This window comes from Sceloporus occidentalis, unplaced genomic scaffold (assembly GCF_023333645.1).
Source record: "Sceloporus occidentalis isolate IW3139 unplaced genomic scaffold, rSceOcc1.0.p SCAF_1, whole genome shotgun sequence".
NCBI classification, from domain to species: domain Eukaryota; kingdom Metazoa; phylum Chordata; class Lepidosauria; order Squamata; family Phrynosomatidae; genus Sceloporus; species Sceloporus occidentalis.
The window spans coordinates 26,516,558-26,530,260 of NW_028316981.1; the positions used below are offsets into that span (position 1 = coordinate 26,516,558).

The window sequence follows — 13,703 nt, forward strand, 5'->3', positions numbered from 1 at the left end:
CCACTGAGAGGATTGTTTCTCACCTTCCCACCAGCCATGCTTGAGAATGTGATAGGATTTGAAGGGTCTCTCTTTATGCAGTACATAAAATAGCATTATATGCTTCTTTACCCGTAATCTAAAGAATGCTTACTGTCTATTGCTTTATTTGTCTTATTTTTGTTTGTTATTTCTCTTCATATAGAGGCTCAAGGAGTATACTAAATTGCAGAATGGAACTCATTTTACTCAAGATATTTCTCGTGAACCTGGGCATGTGCCTAGGTTTTTCATTGATCACTTTTGGCATAATGTATTTCTTCTTCCCTTCGATACTGCTCAGGCTGTCAAGCTGGTGAGTGACTAGCTAAGAAGGTTTTTTTTGTAAAGGGGGGACAGATTCTGGTGGGAGGTCTGCAGCAAAGAGTGCAGTCTAGGGTGGTCAGTTTTCAGGGCCTGACTCTGCGTTTCCAGTTTTCATGAGCCTTCTTCATGTTGGGAAACAAGTGTACAAATTTTCCAGTTTTGGTGGACTCAGCTCTGAGCAAGAGACAAAAGCTGTGTATGCCATCTCAGGTAGTAGAGTAGCTGCTTGCTACAGTTTGCAAAACTTAATTTACTGGTCACTGCAGCTTGCAAAGACTCTCCCAGTGTATGTATTTACTTAGGGCAGTATCAGACGAGGGACGTCTCGTCCCGGTCCTGTCATGTTCCTGTCCTTCCTGTGTGATCGTGGAAAGGACTTTCAGATGGGATTCGGGCTTATCCCATCTGGGAAGTGCAAATGACGGTGATCATGCAAAAGGCTTTCAGATGAAGTTGCACAGATCCAGTCATTATCCCACTATTAACCTGTCATTAAAGTGACACTGACTGGCATTTTGCATTAACGGAAGTTTGTGTTAATGCAATGCCACTTTAATGACAGGTTAATGGCGGGATCGGCACTACAGTTTGAAAGCCTTTCATGCCATTGCAGTTACAGATGGGTTAAGGACAGGATAAGGACGGGGGAGTGATCCTGTCCCTATCCTGGCCCCATGTGAAAATCTCCTTAGTTAGCTGAGTCCTTCTCTCCCACTAGTTGGTGTGTCAATGCTTACCTTTGTCTCTGCTCCACATCTACCCTCTACCTCAGTGGTTCCCAAAGTTTTCTATGCCTCACACTGCTAGAAAATGTTTGGTTAATGTTCACACCCCCTACAAAAGTACCATCATATTTGATGATGAATAATTTTAATTTCTAATTTATGAACCACAAATTGAATCACAGAAAATATTGTGAGTGAACAAACATCTTAAAAAAACAACAACAGGCTTTTAACTTACTAAATGCATAAAGTGTAAATCTAAATCGAGCAATTAGATTCTAATTTATTTAGGGGGGGAAATGACACATGACTCATCACTCATTATTCAAGGACACAAGATGCTCTTTGTTGCACCCCCTGAAATTTCATATAGGCACCCCAGGTTGGGAACCCCTGCTCTAGCTAGAATCAAGGACTGATAATAGAATAAGCATTGATATAGATATATCCAGCTAGGCAGAGAAACAGATAGATCAAGGGAGGGAATGTGTTGCCTGCAGGTTATACATGGCTCCAAAACCCTGAAACCAAACCATTGGTACCCCCAAGGCCCTTCTTGTCCTCATGTACAATTTTTCATTCTTTTGGGCTTGGGATTGCAAAAAAAAAGAAAAAGAAAAAAAGGGGGGCTCAAAACCTCTGCAAAATGCTGGCAGGGCAATTATGTGAGTGGGAGTTCAAAGGAGTAACTTTTCCAAGCTTTGCAAAAAAAATAATAGTAATAGTAATAATACTGCCGTGTGATGTTCTCATGTTTGCATATCTGGACATTCTTTTTGTCTTTAGGTTCACATATCATGCATATGGATTAAAGAAGAACTATGCTGAACACGAGGGCTACAGGTTCTCTTACTACTCCCAAGGGAAGCCTAGTTCTGAGCCATCCATCCTCTTGCTGCACGGCTTCTCACTCAGCAAGAACATGTGGCTACTTAGCATTCCAGTATGGTTTCTTTGTTCTCATAGACTCCCAGTCTCTGCTGATAGGCACAAACTGTTCAACTTTGACAGTTACTCAGAACAAACTTGGACTTATCCTCACCAGCCATATTTCCCGGGCTGAGTGCATTGTGTTTGGTCAAGTGCATGTCTAGTCCTCACAGCTTGAAAGTCTAATGCTCCAATGGTTTTGGTTAGCTTCCTGAAGCAACAAGTACTTTGGATTCAGATGAAACAGGGGGAAAAAAAGATGTGCTACACACAACACACTACAGTTGGCCCTTCACATTTATTGCTTCAACTTTTGATTCATGGATTTGATTAATACATTCTTTCTAGGAATCTCTAGGTCCTCTAGTGCAACTCTGTGATCACCTTCCACCAAAAGTTACACTGAAGGACTTAGAGATTTCTAGAGAGAACACATCTCTAGGCATTTTCAGCCCCCTTTTGTTTCTTAAACCTCACAGCCTGACCAGGTAGATGAGCAGCAAAATCCTTTCTGCCCACTATGGGGGTGCTGCTGCAATGTATATGTGTATGTGCCTTTAAATCACATGCTGACTTATGACAACCCCATTAATTTCATAGGGTTTCTTAGACTAAGAAAACTCAGATGTATTTTCTCAGTTTTTTCCTCTGTAATATAGCTAGCAGTATCTGGTATTCATTGGCAGTCTCCCAGCCAAGCTGCAATACAGGAAATATATTGCCAGTATCTCCTTCGTCTTACAAGTAACATGCCCAGGCTTACTACCTAAGAGGCTCAACAGACTACCCCTTTCAGTACCAGGTCAGGACCATGGCAACTACACGCCATGGCCCTGATGCTTACCTTTCTGCAGCACTCCTTTTTTGCACCTCAGAAAGGATACCATAGCTGCTGGTGTGCAGCTTTTATGTGCTCCTTTGTTGCTGTGTCATGTAGATACACGCCAGAGGAGCACAGTGACACTATGTGCCGTGTGGTGTGGTGTGTGGTGTCATGCCAACCTGGGGGCAGAGCCGGGGCATGCATCATGTGAACACCCTACCCTGACTCTACCCCCAGGCCAACTTTAATGGCCGCTCTGTACAGCCCTTATTCTACCATTTCAGTTTTCTTCTACCTAACAGCAGCAGGAGACAGATACCCTACATCATTTATCTACAAAGTATGATATATTGTTCAGTCTCACACCACACTGTTATAATGCTATTATTCCACTTTAACTGCTGTGGCTGGTTCCTGTGGAATTCTGGGATTTGCAGTTTAGGGAAGGGCACTGAGAATTCTCAGCCAGAGAGCTCTTAGCCCTTGCTAAACTACAAACCCCAGAATGCCAGAGGATGTTGCCATGGCAGCTAAAGTGGAACTATAGTGTTATAATAGTATAGTGTGATATAACTCTGGTTGCATACACTGCTCTAAGGTGAAGCTTAGAGTGGGATCATGCTCTTAACTCTACAATATAATGTTCCTGGTTATTTCTGTGTTGTGGAAGCATGGAATACCATTTCTAAATATGCTTTATTTCTCTGTGATTAATAACACTGGTTTTCCTTTGATGTTATGAGTGGGTTTAAGTGTTGGCTTTAAAAAAATACACCAGATTTGCACACAGTTACTTGGGGAGCTATTTCTTTGTGACTGTGTGTCAAAATCACATCATTGTCATCAAAAACAAAAATGAATTGCGAGATCGTTATTACTATTAACCTTTATTTATAAAGCGCTGTAAATTTACACAGCGCTGTACATACAATCTTTTTAATTGGACGGTTCCCTGCCCTCAGGCTTACAATCTAAAAAGACACGACACAAAAGGAGAAGGGGAAGGGGATGGGGATGAAGGCCAACAGTTCTTCTCTACCTCCGAGGCCTGGATCAGGGGAGATGGACTGGAGGGAGGACATAGCAATACAGGAAATGATTCAATAAAACAGGCAACAAAGGAACATCTTCATTGTTAATGAAGATGCCTTAAATGTGCACATGGACACACAGTCTTTTAACACAAGAACATTACGACTGAAGTCTAAAATGTCACTGGCACTAGCTTCAGGATTTTTGGCTCCATTTACCACCAGCCTTCAGAGCTGCCGGGGGGGAAAAAGTTCTGGATAGTTTTGCATCCACCAGAAAAGGGTGGAATTACCCCACAAAAACACACACATACACACATTTTTAATGCCAGATTCCTTTCTTGGCATGCATTGAATATATTCCTATTTTATTTTATTTTTAAAGTTACACAGATGACACAAATGTATATGAAAAGACAACTTTGGTAAATAACCAACTCTGCTTCCAAAAAGCCTAATTTACAGCCTTCATGTGTCTGTTTGCTCCTCTAAGTTCTTTCCTAAAGCTACCCACATGATCTTCGTGGACTTGCCTGGACATGGGGAAACGTCTTGTATGCCAGGAGATAGCTACAGCGCAGTTGATCAAGCTAAAAGGTTACGTCAGGTTAGTCCTTTCAAGGCCTGTTTAGAGAACCAAGGTTCAAGATTCAATTACAATTAAGGGGAGTGGGAGAGTGAAGCTGCTGCCACTCTCGCCATAATCTGTCTTTCTCTCTTAAACTCAGTAGGGTTGTTGATATCATCTGCCACCTGCTTCAGGCTTCCTTGTTTCCTCTGGGTTTTGCTGCAATCCTCAGATCCTGGGTGGGTGGGGGAGACATAGGGGTTGGTATTGCAAGAAGCTATCCTTGCTGTAGTGTGTAGTGTTCTGAGGTGGCTAAATCAAGGGACCCTATCACTTGGCGTAAAAAAGCCGATTTACCTTTCCCAAATTGAATTCTAATTTGGGAGGCAGCCGAGTCCTATCATACATAAATTGCCACTGAAATTGCTGCCTGGATACAGCCCAGGTCCCCGGAGATGCTTCAGTGGCCATTTTTTAGATTCAGAAACATCCATTTTCAAAAAGGGGACAGTTGGGGACAGCTTTGACCCAGGCTACATCCGGGCTGAATCTAGGCTGTGATTTCAGTGGCAATTTACTTATGATAGGACCTGGCTGCCTCCCGAATTAGAATTCAATTTGGGAAAGGTAAACCAGCTTTTTTTACCCCATACAATACAGTCCTAGAATGAGCAATTAAGACCCACAAGGTTTGCAAAAGACCTCCTGGTGGTGGGAATGAAGAAGCCTTGAAGTGGTTTGTTGACTTTGACATACAGTCTTTCTCAAGGGTGATACATTTTTCTGGGGGTGGAAGGAAGAAGAACTTCTGGAAAATCTTGAGCTGATGAGCCAGGCCATTTCAGGACATGTAGCATCTCCCATTTTCACTTTTCATGAGCAGTGAGGAGTTGACACTTGTACCACTTCTGCTGCCTTTTCCTTCCTTCCCTATCCCAGGTGATTTAAAGACAAAGGCCTCGTTAAAACTTCATTATAATGCCATGATTCTCCCTTAACTGTCATGATTTCATTCTGTGGAATCCTGGAGAGTGTAGTTTAGTGAGACACTAGAGCACTTTGGCTGAGAATTCTAAATACCATATATGCTTGACCTCATGTACAATTCAAAGGCAGGTTTTGGACCCAAAAATATGGATTTTGATATGACCCATGAATAAGTCAAAGGTAAAACCCAAAGGCATGTAACAAAGGATGTAAAGGATGAAGCAAAGGAAAACAATACCAAAGAACTTAAAAAATTCTAGTAGGCATAACTGTTTGTGCTCATGCTAAAGGCTGGATGGATGATGAGGGAACTGTGGTAAAACTGTGTGATGGGGAAGCAGCATAAGAAAATGCACACGTGTCAAAAAGGATGAAAAGGCAAAGCAAAGAAAATGGTGAGCGCGTTAGCCTTTAATGCAATAACTTTCCCTGATTTTAACCCCCTCAAAACTGACAAACATACACAAATGTCTTATTCAGACATACACAAATGTCTTATTCTCTCAAAGCTCAATCTCTCTAGTTGCTCCTTTCAGGGGAAGTGCCAAAGAGCTGCCAGTGCCGCCATTTTCCTGCCCAGGCATTCAAAAAAGTCAAAAGCAGTGCCACAGTGGAGAGAGTAGAGGAGGTCGGTGCTTCTTGTAGTGCTCCCAGGAGATACTAAGCTCTCATGGTTCAGCACTTTACTCAGAGAAGGTGATGGATCCTTTTGAATAGGAGTTAAACTGCAGTACTTACTTAAATTGACCCAGGTTTTTGGAATCATTTCTTTTTACTAACATATCTAGACTTATACACAAGTATATATAGTACCTCACAAAACTATAAATCCCTGGATTTTGGACAATGTGGTCAAGGCAGTTGAAATCGTATGAAAGTACTATAATTGTGTACTGTGAAAGATATTTAACAAAAACTTTTTACAGAAAATGATTTACACTTGTATTTAAAGCTACAAAATGCAGTGAAATGCATCTCTTAATTTGTGCTCTGTATTTCAGTTTGTTGAGTGTACTGGTCTGTATAGAACGCCTTTCCACCTAGTTGGCATCTCCATGGGTGGAATGGTTGCTGGGGTTTATGCTGCTCTCTATCCATCAGACCTCTGCGCCTTGTCCCTCCTTTGCCCAGCTGGTGAGTACCTTAAGTTCAGTTATTTCAACTATTTCTGGATGAAGAATCCAAGAAGTCTGGTGTAAGTCTCTTGATTTTGGGAAAAAAAGTATAATGCCCGTGACGACCAGAAAGCAGGATAGTTATGGTTAAGCAACCATATTGTCGTAAAACAGGAATGGGAATCATGGAGCCTATCTGATGCTATTAAATTGCAAGTCCTAGCAACCCTAGCCACCATAGACAATGGTGTGGAATACCATTGGAAACATTGGAAATTGGAGATCTGGGGCTGGGAGCATACAGTTTCCACCTCCATAAAGAAAAAACAAAGAGACTTGTAGCATCTTGTTATGGTACCCAGTATGCTACAATCATTATATCATCCATACAACATCCTGGATGGATAGTGATTAGCATAGGTGGCTTGTGAGGTGATATAGAAAAACATTAGTGAACATTGGTAAGTTCTTATCAAAACCAAACTAAACCAAATCCTCAACCATCCCCCTTGATGAGGGCTACAAATGAAAGAGGAGGGGGCCTAGCTGTTATATTATGCAAACCCTTCAGAGAGCGACCAGTCTTGCACACCGAAGGCAGGCACAGTCACAGCCATTACTACCCTTGGCCTTCCTCTTTGTCTGGCACATATCAGATTGACAACCTTAGAGGGGGTATCATTTCTGTGACTTTAATAATAACACACAATACAGTTATACCACTATGATTCCAGTTCCTATGGAATCCTTGGGTTTGGAGGTTTTTTATTATTAAAAATAATCTTTATTACAACATATTTACATAAAGTAAAAAGAATACTTTCTGGGTTTGGAGTTTAGGGACAAGTACTTAGACTTCTCAGCCAGAGAGCTTTAGTGCATTCCCGAACTACAAATTCCTGGATTTCATAGGACACAGCTGTGGTAGTTCATAGCACTATAACTGTTGTGTGAAAGGACCCTAAAACCTCTGTTTTGACCAGTTAAAGCGTGTCCAGAGGAGGGCCAACAAAATGGTGAAGAGTCTAGAAACCATGCCGACGAGGAGAGACTTAGGGAGCTGGGTTTGTTTAGCCTGGAGAAGAGAAGGTTAAGAGGTGATATAATAGCCCCGCTTAAGTATTTGAAGGGGTGTCATATTGAGGATGGAGCAGGCTTTTTTTTTGCTGCTCCAGAGAGTAGGATCTGGAACAATGGATGCAAGCCACAGGAAAAGAAATTCTACCTCAACATTAGGAAGAACTTTCTGATAGTAAGAGCTGTTTGATAGTGGAACAGACTCGCTCAAAGTGTGGTGGAATCTCCTTCTTTGGAAGTTTTTAAACAGAGGCTGGATGGCCATCTGTCAGGGGTGCTTTGATTGTGAGTTCCTGCATGGCAGGGGGTTGGACTGGATGGCCCTTGTGGTCTCTTCCAAATCTACGATTCTGTGATTCTATGATTCTATCCCTTTGGAGGGTGGGATAGGAATGACAGCCACAGACACTTATCCACTATTCACATGCACATCCTAGTCTTTGTCTGCTTCCAACATGTACAGAATATTCCTGTTCCTGAATTGGGTACAGAACTGAAGACTGTAATTGTGAATGTGTGTGTTTACTTGCCCTCAACTCCTTTTAATGTTTGCCTTCTCAGGTTTGAAGTATCCAGAAGATAATGAATTCACGAAGTACTTGAAGGAGTTACAGAAAAGTCACAGACTTGCCAACAAGAATCCTCTAGTGCCTTTGAATATGAAGGAGGGAGAACACCTTTTTAAAATTGGTGTTTTTTCTGCAAAAGTACCCCGTCAGGTGAAAATCAATACTAAAGACTATCTACTACTATCTGTTTATTTAAAAGATTGATAAGCCACCTAACCCAATTATAAGCCAAGGTAAGCAGGCAGTTCTTTAGGACAGGAGTGGGTAAACCTGGAACTCTAGTTGTTGACTACAGCTAGTTGTTGATTACAATGCCTTCCTGCCCAAGTAATGCATTGCAATGTAAAATCACAAAGAACAAAAAGGCATTCTTAATGTAATTCATATTGTTGTCATTAACATTTCTTCTTCTTCTTCTAGCACTTGTCAGTATATAAAGAGTTTTACATTTCTTCTGTGAAATAGAAGCAGGCTGATTTTCTTACTCAGGGTCATCCCAAATGTTCTGTCATGCAGTGCACACAACCCTATGGTGAAACTAGTGATACATGAGATGTGTGTACAAGATGTGATGCAGCATGGAGTTTGATGTTCTCCTCCTCTTCCATGTATTTTCTGCTAATCCTGGAGAGGAAGTGAATAGGGCTTCTGTCTCTTAATTGCAAAGCTACACTCATCTACAGTACTGCTATATATAGCCTGGAATCCTGCTAGTGACATATGAACATGTACCTCAGGGGTATGCACACCTATGTCTGTTTTGGGATCATATAGTGCTGTGGATCCCAGCTTTTGCCCCACACCCCTAGGAAATGTTTGATTAATGATCTTATCTCCTACAAAAGTAACATCACAATTGCAGATGAAGAAGTCTAACTTCTAACTTTTGAACCACATACAATACTGCAGGTGAACAAACTGAACTTACTAAAAAAGAAACTCTTTTAACTCAGTGCATAAAATGCAAATCTATGTTGAGCCATTAGATTCTAATTTATTCAGAAAAAAATTAAATCGTAAAATCAATCCCAGTTGTGAACATAAAATGAAATGCCTTCTTTGCTTCTGCTTCTCATTCATGAATTTTGTTAAGTGGGATTTTCTTGCTGACTGCCATCTGCAAGTGTGTCTGCGGATTCAAATGATTCCTAGAGTTTGTCTTGACTGACAACAAAAGAAATGAATCCAGATTCACACAAGTATCTTTGTCGCACCCCCTGAAATTCCATCTCGCACACCCCAGATTGGGAACCCTTGGGACCAGGCAGCACACATCCCATAGCCAGTTTTTCCATTAGGTAGAACAGAAATGTGGCTGCTGTCCTACAAAAATGAGATAATGACTTTTTCTAGTTGCAAAACTACCACAGTCTGGTTGCCTTTCCACCAGTGAGTAAACGGCTGTACAATTCCTCCTGGGTATGATAACTGCCGGGTTGTGGGTAGGGAACAGAGCTGCATGTGTGAAGGGTTGTGCTCTATGTCCTTTCATCTAGGATCTTGGCCATCAGTTTTAGAATAGAATCCCACATATGAATTGCCTGAACTTAGCTGACCACCTTGCACTCTCCTTCTTTTCTAGATTATCAAGGGACTTCTCAAACTTCATGAACATGACAACAAATTTTACTCAAAATGTAAGTACAGCAATGGGAGTGATGTGGGTGTGCATACACAAAGCAGAGAGGGTCTTCCCTCAAGTATCAGGGATTGCCACATTTATGGATCAAAGCCTGCCCTTTACAGGCAATTGATGATGTGTCATTCCTCTAAACAAGATCCCTCATGTGTTTTACATTGTCACTACCACCAGTGCCCTGCTATGCTTCCATTAAATGTCAAGCTCCTCTCATTCCTCCTTATCTTCTACAAAAATCTTTCAAGCCTTTACATATCTTTACAGCTGGTTTGTATATGTAGGAGCTGCTTTCACATAGTGATGCAACCCCATGTTTCATGGGTTCAAATGTGAATAATGTACCTGCATAGGGCAAATCACATGGTTCTTTTTCATGCATACAGTGCTCTGTTAAATGGAAAAGATATAGATCAGGAATGACACAAGAAACCCCACCCATATAGTTATACCAGCAATATGTCCCCCGTTCTACCACGGGATAGCTCTATTATTTACATATTTATTTAATGCCATCAATGTACATGGTACTAAGTAATAATACTAAGCTACAGGGATACAGTCAAATAAAACAGGGAATTTGGGAGAAGGAAGGGGTGAATATGAAGTACAACACTACGCAGAAATGTTTCCTAAAAGGCTGTGGTGGGAGATGCATCTGAAGAGGAGCTCTCTCCTTTTGACTTCTTGTCCATCTTGACTGTGTTTAAAACAAGTTGAGTAAATAAACAAAACCAAGTAATAGTGAAATTTGGGGGAAGACAGGGACACAGAATAGGGTCACAAGAAGTGGCAACAACAAATAGATGAGGGAAGGCTAAAGGAGAGAAACATATCCCCTACATTTCTCTGGGTTCTTTCAACAGAATGCAGTCAGATGACAAGTTCTTTCTTCTCAACTAGAGGTTAACCTTCTCAGAAATTTGAGCTTTTTTATTTTTTTAAAAATGGAAGGGGTAGTTAGGAAAACACACACATTCAGGAATTAAGGCGTTTAGGCCTCGTTGTCCAGCCTATGACCAGGCATCCTTAGGGATGGTGAAAGGTAGATCTCCCCTTTCCGACACCTTTAGCAGTCCAGAAATCTCTCTCATGTCTCATGGCACCATATGGTGCTGTGTTTTATAGCTTCTCATCTTCAAAGCATCTGCAAGTTTCCTCACCTCTCATAAACATCACCATTGGGGGATTGTCTCTCACAGTTTCTGCTGATCCCATAATGCTGACCCTAGGAAATGTATCCTAACCATGGTGTTATTAACTCTTTCTTTGGAGATTATCATACTACACTCTTAAAGCATTGCTATTCCACTTTGGTGAAACCTAAGATTTCTTTGGCTGAATATTCTAAATGCCCCTCCCTAAACTGCAAATCCCAGAATGCAACAGGAGGCAGCTAGAGCAGTTAAAGTGGAATAGCAACGCTTTAAGAATGCAGTGCGACAATCTCCATAATCTGGAGGTGAGCTTCAGATGTGTTGATCAAAATAACAGCAGGGCACATTATGACAGTAGGGATAGACAAAGCTGTCATTTTAGTTTCTTCCAGTTTCTGATATTTTCCCCCACTCTTTGTAGTAGGTTCATTCTGAATGTTGAGAATTGAACAATTCTTAATTGACAAATTTCCACCGCCACCACCCCCGGCTTCAGGGATGGGAGAGTAAAGAGATAAATTTCATCACTAGGAATGAACAAAAGTAATGGGTCTTGTTTAGTGTGAGCTCCCTTTTGAGAGAAAGAAGGGTGAAGCTGGAGAATGCGAGATTCTTATCACACTCCTTTGGCTCTGTGAATGAAAGCTTTTTTGCAGCCATTTCAGTAAATCTGTTTTTATTGGAAAGGTTTTATAGACTTGGCCAAAGGGGAGAACATGTACGACCTTCATGACAACATGAGCAAGATCAGAACTCCAACACAGGTCATCTGGGGAAAGAATGACACTGTAAGTTATTTATAGCTATTGTAATTCTTAGCTGTGAGCGTGATACAAATGAGAGACACCCATATATTAAGGGAAGCATTTGGTACCGGTGGCAATTCATTTCTTAAAGGAGTGCTGGGATCTAGTTCTCGAAGTAAAGCCAGAGAGAGAGAGAGAGAGAGAGAGAGAGAGAGAGGCTGGGATCTAAAAGAGTGACTACACTGACCACAGGGATTTGCTCTGTCCTGGACTTGCAGCCCACACACCACATTTTTGTTTTTTCAATCAAAGCAACTTTTGTTATTATAGTAGGATGGCCAGGTCTGCTGAGAGTGAGTGTGAGCCCCAGTGTGTGTGTTGGGGGAAAAATCAGGCAGCTTCCTTAGTTGTTCAGCAATAGCAGATCTGGATGGTGGGTGAAGGCCATTGTAGGTGAACTCAGGCCAGCCATGTGGTAGCCTTTAGGCTAGTGTGGTATCTTCCCAAGTAGGGAAGGCGATCCCAGCTGTGTGTGAAAGAGAGAGATCTGAAGAAGGGGCTCTTTCCTCACCTCCCTTCCTGACTTTCTGTGGGCCAGGAAGAGACTCCAGGGACCTACAGTCCTGAGGAGCCTCCTGGGCTGTATGTACATTGCTGAATAGCTGTATATACTGTATACTGTATATACTGAATTACTGTATATACTGCATATACTCGACTATAAGTCGATCTCATGTTTAAGTTGAAGGCAGGTTTTGGGGCCAAAATTATGGATTTTGATATGACCCGAGGATAAGTCGAGGGTAAAACTCATGGGAACGTAACAAAGGATCTAGAGGATGGAGCAAAGGAAAACAGTGCCAAAGAACTTGCAAAATTCCCACAGGCATAACTGTTTGTACTCATACTAAAGGCTGGATGAGAGAATTGACGGGGGTGAGTGCTTCCATGACAGACTACTCTCTTGTATTTCACCAAAAGATGGTTCCTTTTTAAAATAAGAGTTAAAGTACAGTACTTACATTGACCCGTGGCTAAGTCGACCCAGTTTTTTGGGGTCGATTTTTAGACTAAAACTTCTAGACTTATACATGAGTATATACAGTAATGCAGTGTAATGCTTCTTTAACTGTCATGGTTCAATGCTGTGGAATTCTGAGATTTGTAGTTCTGTTGGCTATATAGCCTTCTCTGTCAGAGGGATCTGGTGCCACAATAAACTACAAATCCCAGGATTCCATAGAACAGAGCCATGGCAGTTAAAGCACTGTCAAACTGCATTAATTTGCCAGTGTGGCAGCAGCCTTAGAGGACATGCCTGCAGCCTTTCCAAGATCAGGGTCACCAGGCCACACTCATGTAAGTTCTACTAATTTAATGGGTCTGTGTTGGTTGAAACTAACAATCAGATTTAGGCCAATGTAATCTGGACAAGCCCACGGTAAGATTTCCACAAATAATTTGGGGTACAATAAGATTTTAGAAACATGGGCAGCAAGCATTGATACGTTATGTTTCAATTCTTTGTTCTTCAGATATTGGATCCATCTGGGGCAGAAATTTTAGCCAGTGCGATTCCTGGTACCCAAGTGCATATGTTGGATAAATGTGGACATTTCATACTAGCAGATTTGCCAAAAATACCCATAGACCTTATCATGGACTTCCACACTTCAATTTGGTACATGATGAATAAGAAACTGGAATAAGCCAAGAATCAAGCATTTCAAATGTCAAATATGAACTTCTGATCTAAAGGCAATAAAAATGAAATTGCCACTTTGGCTGTGTACAATTATTTGCATGAGCAACCATTACTTTCTCCAGCTGATATTTGTTTGCTAAGCCTGATGTTTTTTTCATTTGTAACATCGTTACTTTAATTATTTCATACTAGTAACTGACTACTCTTCTAGTGGAATTGGTTCTAAGAACTCGTTCCTCTAATGGCTTTCTTACATCTACAACATACTCAATTTGCAGTGTTTATATTA

General features: G+C 41.3%; 1 protein-coding gene across 1 annotated transcript; it reads left to right on the forward strand.

The window, feature by feature from the left end:
* The first annotated feature begins 212 nt into the window (after window positions 1-212).
* Window positions 213-13,418, forward strand: LOC149321265 (monoacylglycerol lipase ABHD6-like). The gene is made up of 8 exons (XM_089510174.1): window positions 213-334; window positions 1,857-2,013; window positions 4,348-4,461; window positions 6,411-6,543; window positions 8,163-8,320; window positions 9,753-9,807; window positions 11,651-11,751; window positions 13,245-13,418. Exons 1-8 carry the CDS (start codon window positions 213-215, stop codon window positions 13,416-13,418), a joined length of 1,014 nt encoding a protein of 337 aa, XP_089366300.1.
* Window positions 13,419-13,703: the final 285 nt, after the last annotated feature.

Bases quoted from the DNA above. Each gene is read 5' to 3' on its own strand.
- LOC149321265 (XM_089510174.1), top strand. From the start codon at position 213: ATGGAACTCATTTTACTCAAGATATTTCTCGTGAACCTGGGCATGTGC. The intron at 4,462-6,410 runs GTTAGTCCTTTC...TCTGTATTTCAG, and splicing joins AAGCTAAAAGGTTACGTCAG to TTTGTTGAGTGTACTGGTCT. The intron at 11,752-13,244 runs GTAAGTTATTTA...TTTGTTCTTCAG, and splicing joins TCTGGGGAAAGAATGACACT to ATATTGGATCCATCTGGGGC.